General features: G+C 40.7%; 3 protein-coding genes across 3 annotated transcripts; 2 read left to right on the top strand and 1 right to left on the bottom strand.

The window, feature by feature from the left end:
- Nucleotides 1-786: 786 nt before the first annotated feature.
- LOC307027207 (interferon-inducible GTPase 5-like) lies at nt 787-3,460 on the top strand. Its single transcript, XM_079695417.1, has 3 exons — nt 787-860; nt 1,506-2,066; nt 2,312-3,460. The coding sequence occupies exons 2-3, from the start codon at nt 1,514-1,516 to the stop codon at nt 2,926-2,928; spliced, it is 1,170 nt and encodes a 389-aa protein (XP_079551543.1). The 5' UTR covers nt 787-860; nt 1,506-1,513; the 3' UTR covers nt 2,929-3,460.
- Nucleotides 3,461-14,465: 11,005 nt separating this feature from the next.
- LOC307027209 (interferon-inducible GTPase 5-like) lies at nt 14,466-20,138 on the top strand. The gene is made up of 3 exons (XM_079695419.1): nt 14,466-14,540; nt 15,186-15,746; nt 18,991-20,138. Exons 2-3 carry the CDS (start codon nt 15,194-15,196, stop codon nt 19,599-19,601), a joined length of 1,164 nt encoding a protein of 387 aa, XP_079551545.1. The 5' UTR covers nt 14,466-14,540; nt 15,186-15,193; the 3' UTR covers nt 19,602-20,138.
- LOC307027206 (E3 SUMO-protein ligase ZBED1-like) lies at nt 16,168-17,733 on the bottom strand (the record flags this gene model as incomplete). The annotated part of the gene is made up of 3 exons (XM_079695416.1): nt 16,168-16,664; nt 16,813-16,908; nt 17,035-17,733. The coding sequence occupies 3 exons, from the start codon at nt 17,731-17,733 to the stop codon at nt 16,647-16,649; spliced, it is 813 nt and encodes a 270-aa protein (XP_079551542.1). The 3' UTR covers nt 16,168-16,646.
- Nucleotides 20,139-21,560: the final 1,422 nt, after the last annotated feature.

Genomic DNA, 21,560 nt, shown 5'->3' with positions numbered 1-21,560 from the left:
GTTCAGTAACGGTTTCAAGGGGACAATATTTACTAAAATGGATGGGTTTGGATGATGGGGGAAACCCGTGTCACAGGCTCTTTAAACCTTCTCTTGCAGTGAGTGACAGAATCTAAACCAATCAGTGTTCATCATGTTTCCTTTCTTCGTCCCTGTTCAGTTAAAGCAGTTGATTTACAAGAAACGCGTGGAGGAGGGGTCTGCTTACAGTTTTTCTCGATTGCTAACACACTAAAATTATACATAAAGCACAATTATTTTAACTGACACTCAAAGAGCAAAGCATCGGCTCAAATCTCCAGAACTCTAAACACGTTTTCAGCTTTTCACACAATTTGCAAATCAACATGGCACTTTCTGCAAACCACTGCTCACGTTTCTCCACGTGAGACACAGGAATCTGACATACAGTCACGTGTTAGCAGGTTTAAAACATTGATATTCAAAATGCCTTCTTCATAATTCATTTCTCCACAAAGTGAAACCTGAAATAATCTTATCGGATTAGGGTTGTCCTAGACTCCTAGATATGACGTGCATGACGTCTGTTATCTCCTTTAAGGAGATAACAGACGTCAGGAGATAGGCAACATGTCATGATGAAAAGTGCTCTGTAAGCAGACACCTCCTCCACGCGTTTCTTGTAAATCAGCTGCTTTACCTGAACAGGGACAACGAAAGCAAACATGATGACCACTGATTGGTTTAGATTCTCTGTCACTCACTGCAGGAGAAGGTTTCATTGGCCCCTTCATTGGGTGCCTAACGGACTAACCTCTATAAAAAGTGAACCCATACAACAGCGCAGAAAAGAAGTTGAACTTTCCTGCAGAGTAGCAACGTTCTCAGAGCATCATACGGTAAGGCATATATTTACGGATACTGTTTGTTCAAATGAATTGTTTATGTCTAGATGCCAAAGGGGCAGCTGTTTATTATAAAGTACCTGTGTTGGGTCTTCTGTTCATTATAGCATGATGGTATGTGCTTTGAACTGTCTTACATTTATTATGTTACTTATCCTATTTTATGAAATGAACATGACTGTTTACGGGATCAGGACAACCTTTCAAAAGAAAATGTCTTCGAATGCAATCCCCTCATTTTGGGTATTATAATAATATGCAAATCTAGTTATTGTATTTCTATGTCTGATTATCATCCTGCTTACAAGAGATTGCGGTGGCGTGTGTGCCTCGCGAGGCTCAGTGTCTGACTAGTTTTAGCAAATTGGTGCTTTTGTACCTAATTATCTTGTGTGTGTTCGCTCGATTCAGATGGGCGAACTACTCATACAGCAGTATTTATAATATGCACCTTGTTTTTATTTATATATAGCACATCTTGCATTTCTGGTTGGATACTAACTGCATTTCATTGGCACAATGACAATAAAGTTGAATCTAATCTAATCTGATTAGATAAGGGTTAACACATTTATCTGTGATTCAAAAGATCAAAAATAAATAAAAGTGCTATGATTTACATGTTCTTTTGTTCCCCAGGCAGTGCTATGGCTAACTCATCTGATCATGATATCAATGAGGTTCCAGGAATGGTAGAAAAATATGGAGCTGCCGCAGCAGCTAAAAAGATCAAGGCCATGTTGGAAGAGAAGAAAAATACTCCACTAAACATCGGCATCACAGGAGAGTCTGGCTCTGGAAAATCCACCTTCGTGAACGCCTTTAGAGGCATAGACAACAGGGATGATCTCGCCGCCCCTACTGGTGTTGTAGAAACCACCATGGAGCCCAAATCATACGACAATCCAAAATGGCCCAATGTTAAAGTGTGGGATCTTCCTGGTGTTGGCACCACCAAATTCCCAGCTGCCAAGTACCTGCAGCATGTTAAGTTTAAAAGATATGACTTCTTCATCATCATCTCAGCTGATCGCTTCAAAGAAAATGACGTAAAACTTGCTCTGGAGATTCAGAGGATGGAGAAGAAGTTCTACTTTGTTCGCTCAAAGATTGATGATAACATGCGTGCCGAAAAAAGAAGTCAGAAAGATTTCCAGGCTGAAAAGACCCTTGCAGCAATCAGAAACAACTGCATTGAAGGTAGGTCTCAGATCAAGGTGGATAGGAGACATTCTTTAACATTTGTATGCAGTACGGCTCACAAGTAGAAACTGCTTCATTTCAAGACAACACTAACCTCACACATGGCCAGCCCCAGGGGACAGGAAGACGCTCACAATGTTAACAGTTCATCAAATGAGTCATATGAACTCTGACTGAGCTCACTCTGTTGCTGGGGCTTTTCACTTTCATCAACTAACGTGTTTGTTCTCTTTGTGATGCAGGTCTTTCAAATGAAGGTATACGTTCTCCACAAGTCTTCCTGGTGGACAGCTTTGACCTCCACCTGTATGACTTCGATCTGTTAAACGAGACGCTGCAGAGAGAGCTTCCTGCACACAAAGGAGATGTTCTGCTGTTAGCCATGACCACTAGTAATCTTCTGGTCATCGAGAAGAAGAAAGCGGTTCTCCAGTCACAAATAAATAAAGTAGCCTGGGCATCTGCACTAGCAGGAGCTGTACCTGTGCTCTCTATGGTTTTTGATCTGAACCTACTGGTTGATACAGCCAATGAGTACAAAGTTACTTTTGGTCTTGATGGCAAGTCACTGAAGAATCTTGCTCAGAGTGCAGGTGTGCCTTTGGGTGATCTCAGATCAGTGCTGGAATCCCGTCTGGCTTTAGAGGAACTTAGTCCAAATCTTATTGCTGACATGCTGAAGTGGTCTATTCCTCAGAAGGTGGGAGATGAATTGCTCAGATACATTCCAATAGTTGGAACCATAATAGCAGCAACCAAATCTTTCCACGCCACGGAGAAAGCTCTCAATGATTTCCTCGACATGCTCGCTGAGGATGCAGAGAGAGTGTTCAAAAGAGCCCTGAACCGTCACGTGTGATATTGTTCAGGGTGTGGCACTTAAAGGTTTCCTGCAGTGAGTGTTAGAGAACCTAAACCAGTTAGTGATTGTCATGTTTCCTTGTCTGATCAGTTCAAGCTCCGAGAGGGTGGGTGTGTTTGAAGAGCTGGTTTCATTGGGCGCCTAACCGAGTAAGATTCTTGTCTTTTGGAGAAATGAATTGATAATAAATGTGGTTTGTAGGAAACCACATTTATTATCATGATAAAGATAAAGAAGTCGTTTTTCAAATATGACATAGAATCCTAGAAAAAAAGAAACTGGAAAGATTTCAAACTGATAATGAATATATTTGTGTTTTCTGTATCTTCTGAAATAGAAAAATATACTTTTATATATATCTGATATATTGAATGTTATTAATCAACGAAAACTGGAAACACATTTCAAATAAAGCAGAGATGTTATATTTTTCAAAGGTGATGGGATAAAAAGATTGTTGTTCATTATTTGTTTTACATCTGATTGTGAGAATGATTTAACTGTCCAATAAAATCAGTGATGTTTCAAAGTCTGAATCTGCAGTCAGTTACTCTTCACGGCCCAAAAGTACTCTGCTACTATTCTGACAAAAAACTATGTTTTAACTCATTTTTCAAGAAAGAGAAATAGATTCTGTTCGTTTTAAACTACTGCCATATATCTTATGAGACATATATTGATTTATTGATTATAAAAAGTGTTAGAATGGATGATCTTTGTTAGCACACACAGACTACACTGATGTCCTCCTGTCATATCTCTAACACATGGAAATAGAACTAACTGAATAGCCCTGTCTTTAAGTATAACCCAATGTAAAGTCCTTTTCCTTTTCAATGGCCCAGAATGATACTTTAGGATCTGGATCTTGTGGTGCTTGAAGAAATACAGACGGGTTAAGCCGGCCAGGTTATATCAACATGTCACTAGTTATTTAAACAAACACTATCTGATGCGCATGCGCGGAAGTAGTGTGTGAATTTTGAAAAGCGTGTAGCTCGCGTCTCAAACTTTTTGAAAAAATCTGGTTATGAACGGATGATCAAGTTGTTCAGTCAAAGTCCACAGGAGAGTATAATGTGGGGAATGTAATGCCGTCGAAGAAATCAAGAAGAAAGGCTAAAGTGGCGTTAAATGAGAGCAGCGATCTGTCTGGAGTGGATGAAACACAAACAGCTGATGAGAGCGCCATGGACAGCGGGTCCTCACAGGTGAGCCACTCGGAGCTGTCGGCACTAATACGCTCCATAATGAGAGAGGAGATAGGGGCTGCTTTTGAGAGATTCCAGCCGCAGCTTGATACTTTAAAGGGAGAACTCGACTCATGTTGTCAGAGGATCGGTGATATGGAGGTGGGACTGACTGATGTGGATTCTAAGGTTGCTATACTCGAAACTGCAAACCAAAATCTAATGAAGGAAAACAAAGACATTAAAGACAAAATGGAGAGGATGGAGATTCAAACCAGAAAATGTAATCTACGTGTCTTTGGACTGAGAAGGGATATAGAGAAGAGCGATCCCATTGCCTTTATGACAAACCTTTTAAAGGAGGTATTCGGAAATGCGCTCTCGTGTGAGCCGGCAGTAGAGATTGCCTACAGGATTGGCCAGGGGACTGATTTGAGACCCAGACCTATGATCGTCATAATGCAGAGATATCAAGCAAAGGAAGCTATCTTGAAGTTGGCAAGAAGCAAGGGAGAGATCATGTTCCGAGACATGCGACTGAAGATATTTCCTGATATCACTGCGGATATTGCCAGGAGGAGAGCCCTATTCAATGAACTCAGAATGAAGCTGCGTAAGGCTGAGGTGAGGCATGGACTACTGTTCCCCGCAACACTTATTGTAACCTTCAATGGACAGACAAAACTGTATCGGGACTGTAGTGAAGCTGAACATTTCTATAAAACAGTGATAAGCCCGAGTTCAACTAAGATCTGAAATGAAGGTGGGAAAGGACTGATGGACATGACGTATCAGATGGTATGGTTATGCATATTAGGAGATGAAATTAATTATATTATGCAAAGGGAATTGCTGCAGTTGTGGTGAATTGTGTATTTGATTGTTTTCTTTTAGGCCAATATCCACTGGCCTATGAGTGATCTACTTTTTATTTAAAATTATTTACTTATCAACTGTGATTATGAGTTTATTGTGATTATTATAGCCCATTAGGAGATGAAATTAATTATATTATACAAAGGGAATTGCTGCAGGTTTGATGAATTGTGTTTTTGATTGTTCTCTTAGACCAATATCCTCTGGTCTATGAGTTATCTACTATTTTATTTTAAATTAGTTACTTCATCAACTGCAATTATGAGTTTATTGCTATTATTGGGCTATATAAGGTGTTTGTTTTTTTGTTTAAAGATGTTGAATAGAGACCAATTCTTACTGGTCTCTGGGGTTGTTCATTCCTCCTAAAATGTCATTTTGATTTATTCATTTTTTTGATTTATTGATTCATAAATAAGATCGTGTGTAATAGACATTAACATGAATGTATCTAACACATTGACAACGATCTAAAATGTTTGGGAGCTACATGCTGCTCGTATAGGTGATTGAGTGAGTGAGTATGCACAGGGATAGTAATCCTTTATGTGCAGTTAGGTGGTGGGTTGTATGTGTGGTTTTAGTTGTGTTACATGTGTGTTTTGGTTCAGCTCTCAATTTAAAAAGTAGTGAAAGAGAAACACATTTTAAATTGCCATCTTAATGTCAAATAAGTTACCAAAGAAAGGGTTTAAATTGGCTCATATCAATATTTGTAGTTTAAGGAATAAAGTTACTGAGATAGAGGAAATACTATCATCGGGTATTCATTGTTTAGCTATATCAGAAACTCACTTAGATGACACATTTAATGACGCAGCAGTTGACATTCAGGGATATAGTATATTTAGAAAAGACAGGAATGCACATGGAGGTGGGGTGGCAGTGTATATTCAAAAGCAAATACCAGCTAAAGTGAGATACGATTTAATGGCTCCTGATATTGAAGTACTTTGGTTGCAAATTCATTTACCACACTTAAGACCTTTGTTGGTGGGATGCTGTTACAGACCTCCTAATGCTAACCTTGCTTATTTAGAAACAGTATGTCAAATGTTAGATAAAGTTTGTGATCTTGATAGAGAGATTTATTTTACAGGTGATTTAAACATAGACTGGAATATGTCGCACTGTGCCCTAAAAAATAAGTTGCTGACATATACAGTCTTTAATTAACTATTAGTAGAGAATAACGAGTAATGAATTAACTTTATTACTCATTTCCATTCATGTCAATTGCAGATAAATGTTTAGTCTTCTCAAGCACCAACTATCAAATGTCTCTCCTGGTTGTTGGAACTAAACGGTGAAGTAAACGGTTATTTTGTGGTTTTTTTGTAAGGCAAGGCAAGTTCATAAAGCACCTTTCAACACAAGGCAATTCAAGGTGCTTTTCAAAAATGAAAGACATTCAGAAAAAGGCATTTAAAAACAGTCATTAAAAAGTAAAGATTTCAGTGCAGTTTAAGATATGAACAGTTCACACAGAAGTTCCATTTTACTGATGCCTTTCTTTAAGGTTTCTCTGAACATGAGCCGTGTACGCTCGTATGGCACATACGTCCCGAGCAGCACACAGAGAAAAGCAGCCAGGTCAAAGTCCCCAGACTTTAACTGTACGTACAGTAAACAGAATTCTAGGGTATCGTGAGTATTTTCTGCTGTTTTATATTTTATTGTGTCTGAACACCTTGTTTCTCTTGTGCATCAAGAACACTTGTGTTAGGCAATGATTTAACAATAAATAGGTTATATATAGTATAAAATACCACGTACTGTCCGCCCTACCACGACCTCTTGCCCCCCCTTGGCCACCCCATGTAAAATGTTCTAGAACCGCCACTGAACATGGGAGAGAGGCTCCTTCTGATTAGTACATGGTTATTGAAATACAGAAACTATTACTCTCTTCAATCCTGAATCACAAAGTGTCAAATAGATTACCAAACTATGTTTAGAGAAAAGTTTCAATTAGCAATGAATCACAAAAATACCTTTATGTTCGTTATACATACAGGTTAACTCTCTTTCCTGTATTATATATGTTTGATTTAAAGTCAAAAGGACTTTTCCATTAATTAGAGAACATAACATCTTGTTAGAAGCCATTGGATTGAGAGCATGATGCAATGTGCAGCTCAAATACAAGTCTAGGATTGACAGTATATATTTCAAGTAAATCAAATACAATGCAATATAGTCAGAAAATAATTCATAATCTATTTTTTACACTGAGGTTTTATACTTGACATTACGTGCCATTGCCAATCCCTTAACAATATCCCACTGATGTGTGTTAGCCCAGGGCCTTCGTGAGTACCCTGTGAGCATCCTCAGTGAGCATGTTGAGGAAAGTACTGAGAGCAGTGTGGGTGGAGGTAAAAGAGAGGCCCGCTGCTGCTGCACTTCCAGTTAATGGAGCTAATCTGACCCCTTCCTCTGCTGCCATTGAAGCAACGTGAAACCAATTACACACAGCAAGTTAAGGATAACCTCATTGCTTATTTCTTTTAAAGCCAGAGGTGATTTCCTCTCTGCTCTGAGATACACATGCTCTATCAGCAAGACTCTGCAGTGACTTGGGATCAAGGCCAAAAGTATTGTTGAACTGAATTGCAGTCGTACCCAGCATGGTTATATCAACAGCACCAGAGAGCCCGGGAACTGGTTCAGCTGCTGCGAGTGCAGAGGAAAAGGCGATGTACTTTAGCCTGAAAGGCCTCTTTCTTTTCGGTGGTGATCTCAAGATTGACAATGGGCTAACAGCAGAGTCTCTCTTGTGTGCAGGAAGCTCCCTCTCTAGGGTCTCCTGTAACAGACAGAAGTCATAGAGGTGGAGATGATGGCTGGACACCAGGAAGACCTTTGGAGAGTCAACACCTTGTTTTTCAAGACCTGCATCCCAAAGAGAACAAACAAGGTTTAGTAGGCTCATCCAGAAGTATAGGACTTCATTAGAGCAATCTGTTATATCGCCCCTGACATAACACTTACCTTGAATGCAATTTTCTCTGATCTTTATGAGAGTCGTTTCTTTGTTAGACTCGCTCTGAGTTTCTTCCTCATCCCGCATGTTACAGTCGATCTTTGAGCGAACAAAGAAGAACTTTCTCCCCATCCTCTGAATGTCCTGAGAGTTTCACCTGATTTTCTCTGAAGCGATCAGCTGAGAGGATGAAGAAGAAGTCTTATCTTCTAAATCCAACATGCTGCAGGTACTTGGCAGCTGGAGAATTGAGGGTGCCAACTCTAACAGCCCCTACACACGGTGGCGTGCGTCACCCGGTGCTGTGTGATCAGTCCCTGTTCACCTACCGGGATACAAACTGGAGGAGCCAGACATGGAGGGGGGGGGCAGAGACAGTGGGTGGAACTGGTAGGTTTTCGCCTGTTGGGGAGTTTATATCCAGTTTACTTCGTTTGACTGGACAGCTAGCAGGCATAGACAGTATTTAGCCAGCATGGAATGTTGCGTAAAATAGCAGCATAGAAATTAGTGTCATAAATGTTCATCATGTAAAGTGTGACATGTAAAACCTATTATGCAATTGACAGGAGAGATTCATGTGATTGGTTGTTGGTCGCGTTGTTCGCGTAAACTCCCCAAGCTCAAGACACGCCCACCGCCAAGCGGCAACGCACGCCGCCGTGTGTAGGGGCCGTAACAGTCAGAAACAATTACTTTTATTAAACAATCATTTTAAATATATGCCTTATTGTTGCGTGAGACTGTGACGAAGGTAACTTTGTCACTGTGGACTGACGGCTTCGGGCCGGGTAATATTGCACATGTGGGTTTGCACAGGACAAAAGGTCACTCAGCACTTTAACAGTTTGCACTTGATTAGCGTGATTTGCACAGTACAGTTAAACATTGCGTATTTGCACATCATTTATACTAATTATTGAGGTAGTATTTATTAACTGATTAAACCGTATTGATTGGAATGTGGTCTGGCAGGTGCTGGTCGGGTCCTCGGCTCCGCCTGAAAAGATAGGGGAGTTAGCGAGAGCGCCGAGAGTATTTATGCTGATGTAACGATGACAGCGGTTGAGAAGAATCAGAAGTTCCCCCAAATCTTTCATTTTAAACTTCCTCTTCAACATCTCTTTGACATCACTGAGTGAGCCGTTGTCATTGGCCGCTATAAGTAGGTCATCTACCCATATCAACAGAATAACTCTTTCTTTCTCAGACTCTTTTCTGTAGACACAATGATCAGCATCATTTTGCACAAACCCATTCTCTGTAAGATGATCATGCAGTGACTTGTTCCAGTTTCACCCGGATTGCTTTAAACCATACAATGACTTGTTGAGTTGCACACTAAGTGTTCCCCTGTTTTGGATTTTGCCTCAAAACCTTCGGGCTGTTCCATATATAACTCACAGTCTATTGGTGCATGGAGATAAGCTGTCTTCACACCCATTTGGTGTAGGATAAGATCCTCCTGTGTAGCCACCTGCATCGATGTACGTACAGAAGTCAGATTTGCTGTCGGTGAAAAAGTTTCCTTGTAATCAATTCCCTCTTCTTGACTATAGCCTTTAGCTACATATCTGGCTTTAAACATCTCAGATCCGTCTGGGCTTTCCTTTACCCAGGGCTCGACAGTCTGTAGCTGGGCTATATTTGTCGTATCCTACAAAAATACCCTTTGCACATCTAGAATCTAGCTTCTTCTTATCCTGCTTATCCCCGTAGCATTCAGAGCAAGGGCGCCGGAAGCAGGGGGGCCAGGGGGCCATTGGCCCCCCCACTTTTCAGCCCTGCCCCACATTTTCGCAGCAGCAGATGCCGCGGAAAACTGTACAAATCCCGTTTAAATAATTCCCCTCTGCTCTAAAGTCGCATCTAAAACGCGATCTGATCTAGCTGTGTACATTTTGTTATTTTTGATTGTTATATTCAGTCTCACTAGCTTCAGGCATGTTTGAAGCTTGTAAAGGGAAGATGACAGCTCTCACTCGCCACTCTGCTGTTCCTCAGCGCCGCTCCCCCTCCCTCCCGCTGAAATTATGAATGTAAGGTGTATAGTAACCATAGATAACACGGCAGGGTCCGTTACAGTTTGTTTTTATCTGATTTCAAATAAGCAAAGTCTTGGCTTTCAGTACATTAAACTTGTTTCGGCAAATTCAGATGATAAATAGGCCTACAACTTTGAAGCTTGTAACGGAATAATTACAAGCGGAGAACGGAGTAATTTAACGTCACTGCAGGCATAACAACAGCCGGTGTTTCTCGTGAGTCTTTTCCCCGGGAAACAAACACAATACACACAAACGCAAAAATACACAAACACACACGTATATACACGCGGCGCGGAACACTGTACAAATCCCGTTTCAATAATTCCCCTCTACTCTAAAGTCGCATCTAAAACGCGATCTGATCTAGCTGTGTATATTTTGTTAATTTGTATTGTTATATATATTCAATCTCATTAGCTACACGCATTTTTTAAGCTTGTAAAGGGAAGACCACAGCTCGCCTCTCACTGGCCACTCTGCTCTTCCGCAGCGCCGCTCCCCCTCCCTCCCGCTGAAATTATGAATGTAAGGCATAGTAATCATAGATAACACGGCAGGGTCCGTTACAGTTCGTTCTCATCTGATTTCAAATAAACAAAGTCTTGGCTTTCAGAATATTAAACTTGTTTCGGCAAATGCAGATGATAAATACAGGTTTGAAGTTTGTAATGGCATAATTACAAGCGGAGAACTGAGTAATTTAACGTCACAACAGGCATAACAACAGCCGTTTTTTCCCGTGAGTGCAGTAATCCAAACGAAAATATCTTCCCTCCGTAGTATTTTTGATCATTTGCTCCGCTAATAATCAATCAGATCGATGGATTCCAGAGAAGAGGAACACTTTAAAGGCCTTTTTCTCAAAACGATGACTCTGTAACAGTCATTATATAATGTGACATATTTTGCTTAATATTTGGAGTACAAAAACAATCCTGATCTCATTAGAAAGCTAGGAATCAAAATGTGTCTTCGGGTCAATGCGAACGATTTCGATGGAGCAGGTCACTTTGCATTAGGTAAAATAAAGCAGGCAGACATAACAGGAAGAATATGTACATTTTAACCCAATCAAATAGGACATTGTCACACCATTCAAATGTATCCATGTAAATTACAACCAATAAAAAAGCTTAGATTTGTTTATTTTTTACGTTGTTTACTTTATTTGTTACGTTGTTCTGCTGTGTGTGTCAGCCGTTAACCTAGAGATATAAAGAATATATACACTTGCAAACATGTCAGAAGAACCAGCGCAGAAGAAAACTAAATACGGTCAATCTAAACTTAAATTTAACAACTGGAAGGTCACATCCCTGACTACCACATCTCCGGAGGCTGGACCTTCTTCAAACAGCGAAGCCAGATGAACCCAAAAGCAGCAGCTCTAGTCTGCGGCCGCAGAAACTGTCAAAACCGCCGCCGACCCCACCGCCGCCGTTGTTGAACCGAAACAGGCTGGTTCCAACTGCATGGAGGTTTGCTGTCGGGACATTGAGGCGGTTAAAGCTGTACAGCTAACTATCAGAAAAAAGGAGACCGCTAGTAGATTATTTGGGCAAAGAGAAGGTACTTCAACGCAGAATGGTACAAAAACAGAGTGGTTAATTCGTTGCAAAACCACTAAACGATAGTGATAAATTGCGATGTTAACAACCTCATGATAACCTCATTTTTTTTTTAACTTAGGATCATACCTGTGTTTAGTCTAGAAAAAGGTGAATGTGTGCATTTTATTATAAAATTGTGTATATTTACAGACTGTTGCAAACACTAAGAAGCTTATAAACATCAGGTTTAAAACTAAGAGCTTTACAAAAAAGTAACACAATTAAAGATGTTTGGAGTTTTATTTGAGTTATTCATTTACATTTTTTGTCAAAGAGATGCTGATTTGAAACCGTTGTAGCCGTTACGGCATTTCCTGTTTCTGCCGGAGAGAGGGGAGTTTGTCCCAAAGCTTGCCGCTGTATTTACTCCCTCCATCTGACAGGAGGGAGCCTCATGTGTCACTCCACGGAGTTCACTCCATCACGGAGGGGGAGTGTCTAGGGCGTAGTTTGGGATTGGGCCATACACACGCACTTTTTTTGGCCCCCCCAATTCTAAAATGAATCCGGCGCGCCTGATTCAGAGCCAAATATTCTCATATTGGACAAGTCGGGTGTTTTGCCAGTAAAAACACGGTATGGAGTCTGCTCTAGACGCTTACAGTAACACCTGTTACGTATCTGTGCTGCTGTCTGTACAGCGTATGTCCATAACTGCTTTGAGAGGTTACTCTCCGCATGCATCGTGACATCTCAAATAAGGTCCTCCAACCTCTCTCAGCAGTACCGTTCTGGTGAGGTGAGTGGGGGCACTTGTCTCGTGCCTTATCCCTTTCGTCCTAAGTAAAGTTTGAAACTCATGCCCTGTGAATTCAGTATCATTGTCAGATCTTATTCACTTAATGTGTCCATGGAGCTTTTGCTCTATCACTCTTTGCTTTGATGAAGTAGGGAACAATCATCCCACTATAATCATCAGTAAATGCTCTAACAGATCTGTGCCCGTCTTTCTCACTTTCGTCGTCCGCATTCATGTTACTCGTCCTATATTTGTCAGTGCTCTCATAGCTCCGTAGTTTAGCTTTGAACTCACCGAACGTTAGACGGTCGTTGGTTTGAGTGACGTGCACGACAAACGGGTTGAATGAGTCCGGTAACCCCTTCAGTACCGTGGCAATCTGCAACCCGTCACTGGTGTTTTCTTCGGCCCTTCTCAAAGACGTGAATATAGTCTCCGCTCGGATAATATAATCAGTAACGGTCTCGTTGCTTTGTGGAGAGAAGAGAGTTCACAGTACAGGCTCACGACTCGTGGTTTGTCCTTTCCCACGTAGTGCTCTCGGAGGATTGCCAACGCGTCTCTCATCATGAGTGATAAACTCTTATCTAGACACTGCTCTGATTCATAATGCCTCTGCATTCTTTGTTGCGTCTTCTTAAGTGCTTGTTCGTCGTTGTAGTCTATCGCTGGCTCTTCCAGGATAACTTCACTGAGGCCGCGCAGTTCCATGTGCGCCAAAGACCTCGTCTCCCATAACTCAAAGTTTTTCTCATCACAGTCGAATAACAACTTAAATCACCTTTGGCCTCCTTGGGCCCACAACCTGCTGCGTGAGACATTATGTTCAGCAGAAGACTCCACGTTTGCAGTCAGCCAAAGTACTTTGTAAGTAAATATGCTAATGGGCAGAAAAACCACACGACCACATCGCTCAGTTTTACCTGGAGTACGGACCGTTTATTGCATCTGCGCATGCTCATTAGCATCACCACGTTTCAGGCACATTCTGATGATGTCATACACATGAACTGAAACATGACTTTGTTATTATACAAATATGCTTAACACTTATCGTGTGATGCACCTGCAACTCTGATACTCAGCAAGGAAGATGAACTTGTTTTGTGCTGTTGTACTGTCTAGAATTGAAAGAGTTCCGCCCCTTAGACACCGGATGAAGGGGCCAATGAAACCTTCTCCTGCAGTGAGTGACAGAATCTAAACCAATCAGTGGTCATCATGTTTCCTTTCTTCGTCCCTGTTCAGTGAAAGCAGCTGATTTACAAGAAACGCGTGGAGGAGGGGTCTGCTGAAGAGCACTTTTCATCATGACATGTTGGTGACCTTAAGAAAGGTCTCACTTCCTGGAGACATCAATTATGAAGAAATGTGGCTTGTTGGAACCAAACGCTGTCTCATAATATATCCTGCAATAAAGACACAGAAAATATTAGAATGTAATAATGAATATTCTTGTGCTTTCTGTGAATGAGTAGAACAAACTACGTCACTTGTTCTATCAGAAAGTATTCTGTCTTACGTTGAACCTCTTCAAATGGAAAACTGAGCAAACACTACAACTTCATAAAGAAATGTTCATGTATTGTTTTTTGCAAGGGAAATGTACTCAAAGCAGAAACAGGCAGGCAGACGCAAAAGCTAAGACAGACCCGGAGCTAGTACATACAGACCTATGCAATAGAACCAGCAGAGAAAGACGGGTACAGATATGCAATAGCATTTACTGATGATCATAGTGGGATGATTTTTCTCTACCTTATCAAAGTAAAGAGTGATACAGCAAAAGCTACTGAAACATTCATAGCGGATCCTGCTCCATACACATTAAGTGAATAAGATCTGACAGCGGTACTGAACACACTAATGGGGTGAGCGTGTGTGTGTGTGTGTGTGTGTGTGTGTGTGTGTCCTTACAAACACCCCTCCTCTCTGCATTTCTTGTAAATCAGCTGCTTTCACTGAACAGGGACGAAGAAAGGAAACATGATGACCACTGATTGGTTTAGATTCTCTGTCACTCACTGCAGGAGAAGGTTTCATTGGCCCCTTCATTGGGTGCCTAACGGACCAGCCTCTATAAAAAGTGAACCCATACAACAGCGCAGAAAAGAAGTTGAACTTTCCTGCAGAGTAGCAACGTTCTCAGAGCATCATACGGTAAGGCATATATTTACGGATACTGTTTGTTCAAATGAATTGTTTATGTCTGGATGCCAAAGGGGCAGCTGTTTATTATAAAGTACCTGTGTTGGGTCTTCTGTTCATTATAGCATGATGGTATGTGCTTTGAACTGTCCGACATTTATTATACTACTTATCCTATTTTATGAAATGAACATGACTGTTTACGGGATCAGGACAACCTTTCAAAAGAAAATGTCTTCGAATGCAATCCCCTCATTTTGGGTATTATAATAATATGCAAATCTAGTTATTGTATTTCTATGTCTGATTATCATCCTGCTTACAAGAGATTGCGGTGGCGTGTGTGCATCGCGAGGCTCAGTGTCTGAATAGTTTTAGCAAATTGGTGCTTTTGTACCTAATTATCTCGTGTGTGTTCGCTCGATTCAGATGGGCGAACTACTCATACAGCAGTATTTATAATATGCACCTTGTTTTTATTTATATATAGCACATCTTGCATTTCTGGTTGGATACTAACTGCATTTCATTGGCACAATGACAATAAAGTTGAATCTAATCTAATCTGATTAGATAAGGGTTAACACATTTATCTGTGATTCAAAAGATCAAAAATAAATAAAAGTGCTATGATTTACATGTTCTTTTGTTCCCCAGGCAGTGCTATGGCTAACTCATCTGATCATGATATCAATGAGGTTCCAGGAATGGTAGAAAAATATGGAGCTGCCGCAGCAGCTAAAAAGATCAAGGCCATGTTGGAAGAGAAGAAAAATACTCCACTAAACATCGGCATCACAGGAGAGTCTGGCTCTGGAAAATCCACCTTCGTGAACGCCTTTAGAGGCATAGACAACAGGGATGATCTCGCCGCCCCTACTGGTGTTGTAGAAACCACCATGGAGCCCAAATCATACGACAATCCAAAATGGCCCAATGTTAAAGTGTGGGATCTTCCTGGTGTTGGCACCACCAAATTCCCAGCTGCCAAGTACCTGCAGCATGTTAAGTTTAAAAGATATGACTTCTTCATCATCATCTCAGCTGATCGCTTCAAAGAAAATGACGTAAAACTTGCTCTGGAGATTCAGAGGATGGAGAAGAAGTTCTACTTTGTTCGCTCAAAGATTGATGATAACATGCGTGCCGAAAAAAGAAGTCAGAAAGATTTCCAGGCTGAAAAGACCCTTGCAGCAATCAGAAACAACTGCATTGAAGGTAGGTCTCAGATCAAGGTGGATAGCAGACATTCTTTAACATTTGTATGCAGTAGGGATGTGCATCTCCATCACTGAGGCCGATGCGATGCGCATCTCGATACGTTGCCACGATACGATACATTAACGATACATTTGAAACACCAGGCGATGCGATGCGATACGATTCACCCCTGTTGCGATACAGTTCGATATGATTTGATTCAACATTATGCGATACGGGGCGATACGATGCGATTCAACATGGTGCAAAATAATGATGCAATTCAATATGGTACGAAAGAGGATTTTGTTTTATTCCTTATTGACCAGCATTAACAATGTGCAAAAAACAATTACCATTAGAGCAATGGCCATACCAGACTGATGCACATAACACTCATTCAGTAGGCTAACTCACCAGTGAGCAGAAAGCAGCGGTTTCTATTGTGAACATATAAAGAATACAAATAACCTTTCAAAAATAGGTCTTAATAACATTTCAACTATTATTGGCAGTCACAGGCTGCTGTAAAAATAAAAACCACTCTCACTGACATAACACCTCACTGAGCTTAACTCATATGTCTGGCTTGCAGGTTTTTGTTAAGGAATATAAGTTGATCAACATGATCAGGATGAAGCAAGCTGCGCTTTGCTGTCACTATGTCACCGGCTGTACTAAACACTCGTTCAGAGGGTACACTTGTTGCAGGGATGGACAGGTAGCTCTTTGCCAATGTTGAGAGAAGTGGAAGATCCACTTGTTTTTTCCACCACTGCAACACATCACCACTCAAACCTAAAGCATCCCTCTCCCTGTACTTTAAGATTTCCTCCTTAGCTCTCTCCTTTGTGGTCTTCTTTACTGGTGATCTTGCAGGGAGGAAATCACCGAACATCAGGTCCAAGGCAGTCTTCTTCATGGGAGGGACATCATCTAGGGAGTGGAAAAGAAGAGAAGAGAGGATTTTTAGATTTCGATTACAAAAATGATGACATACAATACTATACAATACTATAGTATACACCCATTTTCAAATCAATACACTTTTATAACTTTTGGCACAGTTCCAATCAAAACAAACCTGTCTCTTCTTCCTCTCTGTGGGGGCTCCTGTCACCTTCTGTTTCAGCTGCCTGGTCCTCATTAAGTGTATCACCATCCCCTGCCTGACAATAATCTGCACAGATGAGCTATTAGATTTCCTTAAACTAAACAAATAAGCATCAGTTAAGTAAGCCACAGGTAAATAACAGTGAAAGTGAGACAGACACTAGCTAAAATATATTGAGTAGTATATTCTTACCTGTCCATTCATCTTCACCACCTCTGCTGTTATCTTCCTGAATATTATGTCCTTAGTTTCATTTTCATCCAGGAAAGCCAGGTCTTTGAAGCGGGGATCCAGTGCTGAGGCGTAGTGGAGGAGGTCTTGGAGATATGTGTAGCGACCATCAAAGTCCAGTCTGAATTGCTCCTTCATCTGGGAAATGACCAAATGATCGCTCTCATCTGGCTGGAAGTGCCTCTGCAGTTTGGTCTGGATTGGGGAGATCATTGAGATGGTGGGGTTTTTTTCCTCACTGAGGAGTGTAGTTGCTACTTTCAGGGGGGACATCAATTTGATGACCTCTGGGATTAATGTCATGTCATCCTCTGTCAGGCTGGCCATGGCTTCTCCCCTCCTTATATTCTTTGACAGCAGGGTGTTCAACACAGCAGGCTGCTGTTCCCAAAAACGCTCCAACATGTCCAGGGAACTGTTCCACCTTGTGGAAACATCATGCACTAGCTTGTGGTGAGGCAGGTGTAACTGGATCTGCATTTCACGGAGAGCTTCAGTTGCTTTTGGGCTTTTGTGGAAATAAGTCACCACCTTCCTCATTTTCACCAGAAGCTCTGACACCCTGTACACCTTCAGGGCTTTTTGGGAGGCCAGGTTTAGTGTGTGCGCGATGCATCGAACATGTGGCTCCATCTTTGCACCAACTCCAGCCAGTATCATGTTTCTAGCATTATCTGTGACCAACGCTGGATTCTTGTCTTCAATTTTCCACTCGCGGCAAACTTCTTGCAGTAACATTGCTAGATTATTTCCTGTGTGGGCTTCATTGAACACTCTGGTCTGCAGAACATGGTTTTGCAATACCCAATCGTCATCAATATAGTGTGCTGTGACCGTGACATATGAGTCAGTGGCACAAGACGTCCAGCCATCAACTGTAATTGCAACTCTTTGGGCATTACTCAGCGAGTCAACTAACTCTCTTCTCACTTTGTCATAAAGAGCAGGGATTTGTTTCTCGGTAAAGAACCTCCTATTTGGTACATGGTACCTGGGCTCCAAAATGTGGAGGAGGTGTAGGAAGCCCTCATTCTCCGTGACACTGTACGGCTGGATATCTTTACAGATAAACAAGGCGATGGCGTCAGTTATTGCCTTGGAGCGGGTAGAACTGTTAGCCAGCGGAGCATGAAAAAAAGTTGTGATATGCTGCTGCTCACCAGTCTTGCTGCCGCCAGGGATAGCCGGGTTAGCTTTAGCTGAATCCAAGGAAGATAGGGAGACAGCCGCAGACGTAATATTCACCCCATGTCGCCTCTTTAGGTGAGTCGCTAAATTCGTGGTACTGCTCGTGTATTTTATAGCGGCTCGGCATTGTTTGCAAATTGCTTGTGATTTATCAAGTTGTCCGTCGTTTTTGAAGAATCCGAAGTGTTGCCAAACGTTTGATTTATATTTACTTTTCGGTGCGCTGTGTATCTCTTTCTCCTCCACTTCCATGCTTGTTGATAACTGTGACGCGTGCACGGCACGCCGCTCTCGTGCACTGCACAGTAGTGGCGGATCAAAGATCGTCTCTGCAGAATGCTGAGATGAGTGGATAATATAAATGAATCGGTTTTAACCGGTTTTTACCGATGCAAAGAGAAGCGACAATCGATGCATCGCGAGTTCAACCCAAACTGTAGCCGATGTGCACTCTTTCAACCGGTGCACTCGCATCTTGAACGTTTATGCCGGTGCACCGATGCGAATCGGTGAATCTTAACATCCCTAGTATGCAGTAATGCTCACAAGTAGAAACTGCTTCATTTCAAGACAACACTAACCTCACACATGGCCAGCCCCAGAGGACAGGAAGACGCTCACAATGTTAACAGTTCATCAAATGAGTCATATGAACTCTGACTGAGCTCACTCTGTTGCTGGGGCTTTTCAGTTTCATCAACTAACGTGTTTGTTCTCTTTGTGATGCAGGTCTTTCAAATGAAGGTATACGGTCTCCACAAGTCTTCCTGGTGGACAGCTTTGACCTCCACCTGTATGACTTCGATCTGTTAAACGAGACGCTGCAGAGAGAGCTTCCTGCACACAAAGGAGATGTTCTGCTGTTAGCCATGACCACTAGTAATCTTCTGGTCATCGAGAAGAAGAAAGCGGTTCTCCAGTCACAAATAAAGCAAGTAGCCTGGGCATCTGCACTAGCAGGAGCTTTTCCTGTGCTCTCTGTGGTTGTTGATCTGAACCTACTGGTTGATACAGCCAATGAGTACAAAGATGCTTTTGGTCTTGATGGCAAGTCACTGAAGAATCTTGCTCAGAGTGCAGGTGTGCCTTTGGATGATCTCAGATCAGTGCTGGAATCCCGTCTGGCTTTAGAGGAACTTAGTGGAGGTCTTATTGGTGAAATGCTGAAGTGGTCTATTTCTCAGAAGGTGGGAGATGAATTTCTCAGATACATTCCAATAGTTGGAAACATAATAGAAGGAAAGAAATCTTTCCACGCCACGGAGAAAGCTCTCAATGATTTCCTCGACATGCTCGCTGAGGATGCAGTGAGAGTGTTCAAAAGAGCCCTGAACCGTTAAGTGTGATATTGTTCAGGGTGTGGCACTTAAAGGTTTCCTGCAGTGAGTGTTAGAGAACCTAAACCAGTTAGTGATTGTCATGTTTCCTTGTCTGATCAGTTCAAGCTCCGAGAGGAGGGGTTGTTTGAAGAGCTTGTTTTATTGGACGCCTAACCGAGTAAGATTCTTGTCTTTTGGAGAAATGAATTGATAATAAATGTGGTTTGTAGGAAACCACATTTATTATCATGATAAAGATAAAGAAGTTGTTTTTCAAATATGACATAGAATCCTAGAAAAAAAGAAACTGGAAAGATTTCAAACTGATAATGAATATATTTGTGTTTTCTGTATCTTCTGAATTAGAAAAATATACTTTTATATATATCTGATATATTGAATGTTATTAATCAACGAAAACTGGAAATACATTTCAAATAAAGCAGAGATGTTATATTTTTCAAAGGTGATGGGATAAAAAGATTGTTGTTCATTATTTGTTTTACATCTGATTGTGAGAATGATTTAACTGTCCAATAAAATCAGTGATGTTTCAAAGTCTGAATCTGCAGTCAGTTACTCTTCACGGCCCAAAAGTACTCTGCTACTATTCTGACAAAAAACTATGTTTTAACTCATTTTTCAAGAAAGAGAAATAGATTCTGTTCGTTTTAAACTACTGCCATATATCTTATGAGACATATATTGATTTATTGATTATAAAAAGTGTTAGAATGGATGATCTTTGTTAGCACACACAGACTACACTGATGTCCTCCTGTCATATCTCTAACACATGCAAATAGAACTAACTGAATAGCCCTGTCTTTAAGAAGACAAAGAAAAAAGTTATTGTATGTTATGTTCGAAAATACCATGAAAAAAAAAAAAAACTGATATAACTGTAAAATGTGTTTAACGGTATGTTGAAAATATCTCAATAAAAGACATAGTCTAATAATACATCGAAAATAAAAAAAAGGTAAATAGTAAATAGCAGAGTGTCCAAACGGTCATAGTGTGTTGAAAATATAGAGAAAAAGAGGTAAAATAATAGAATATTATGAAAATATCATGAAGGAGGTCAAAATATGAAAATGGTTATTGTTTACACCAGTATGTTGAACAAATCCTAGTCATAGTATAGTATTTCATATATTTAATATAAAAAGAGTCACAGTGTAGAATGTCCGAACATTTATTTTAAAAGTACTAGTATAGTATGTCAAAAGTATCTTGAAAAAAGTCCAAGTATAGTATGTAGTTAAGAATTATATTATATAGTTTTGTCTGTAATGTCAGTATAGGATTTATAAACCTATTAAAGAAAGTCATAGTTTGTCTAAAAGATCTTGAAAAAGTCATGACATTGTGTGTGTGTGTGTGTGTGTGTGTGTGTGTGTGTGTGTGTGTGTGTGTGTGTCAATGCTTTTGAATAAACACATCATGTTAACAAGTTAAATTGTATCAGGTGCATCAGACAACTTAAATTACTGCATTCAAACCATATTTCTAAATAAGTAAAGAATGGTCATAGTATATAGCCGGGCTTTTTTTTTTTTTTTTTTTTAAATTTTGTATTTATTTATAGAAGGACCATGCATACAAAAACATTAATCTCAGCAAAGAGAAGAGATGCAATATGCCAGATTATAGCTAATAGCTAATTTCCATCTGTGGTCCTCATTTAATAGTGTTTGAATGGGGGCAGTTGATGAACTGATCCAAAATAAGGGCTCAAGAAAAATATGCCTTGAAATATGAGCAATCATGTTAATAGCTACAGATAAAGTAGTGTACTACAACAACATAGGAGTGCTTATTGTTATGCTCTCACGAGTTTACAGGACTGAACTCCAAATGCTGAACACCAGGTAGAGGACACAGAGTTTAGTAAAAAGGTTTATTAAACCAACAAATCCTACGGAGAATAACGGAGGGATTGATGTCCATATAATCCGGGCCAGGATTTGTTACCAG

The sequence above is a fragment of the Notothenia rossii genome, assembly GCF_949606895.1.
Source record: "Notothenia rossii genome assembly, contig: scaffold_136, whole genome shotgun sequence".
NCBI lineage: Eukaryota > Metazoa > Chordata > Actinopteri > Perciformes > Nototheniidae > Notothenia > Notothenia rossii.
Note: the sequence above shows the minus strand (reverse complement) of the source record. Positions and strands in the feature narration are given on the sequence as shown.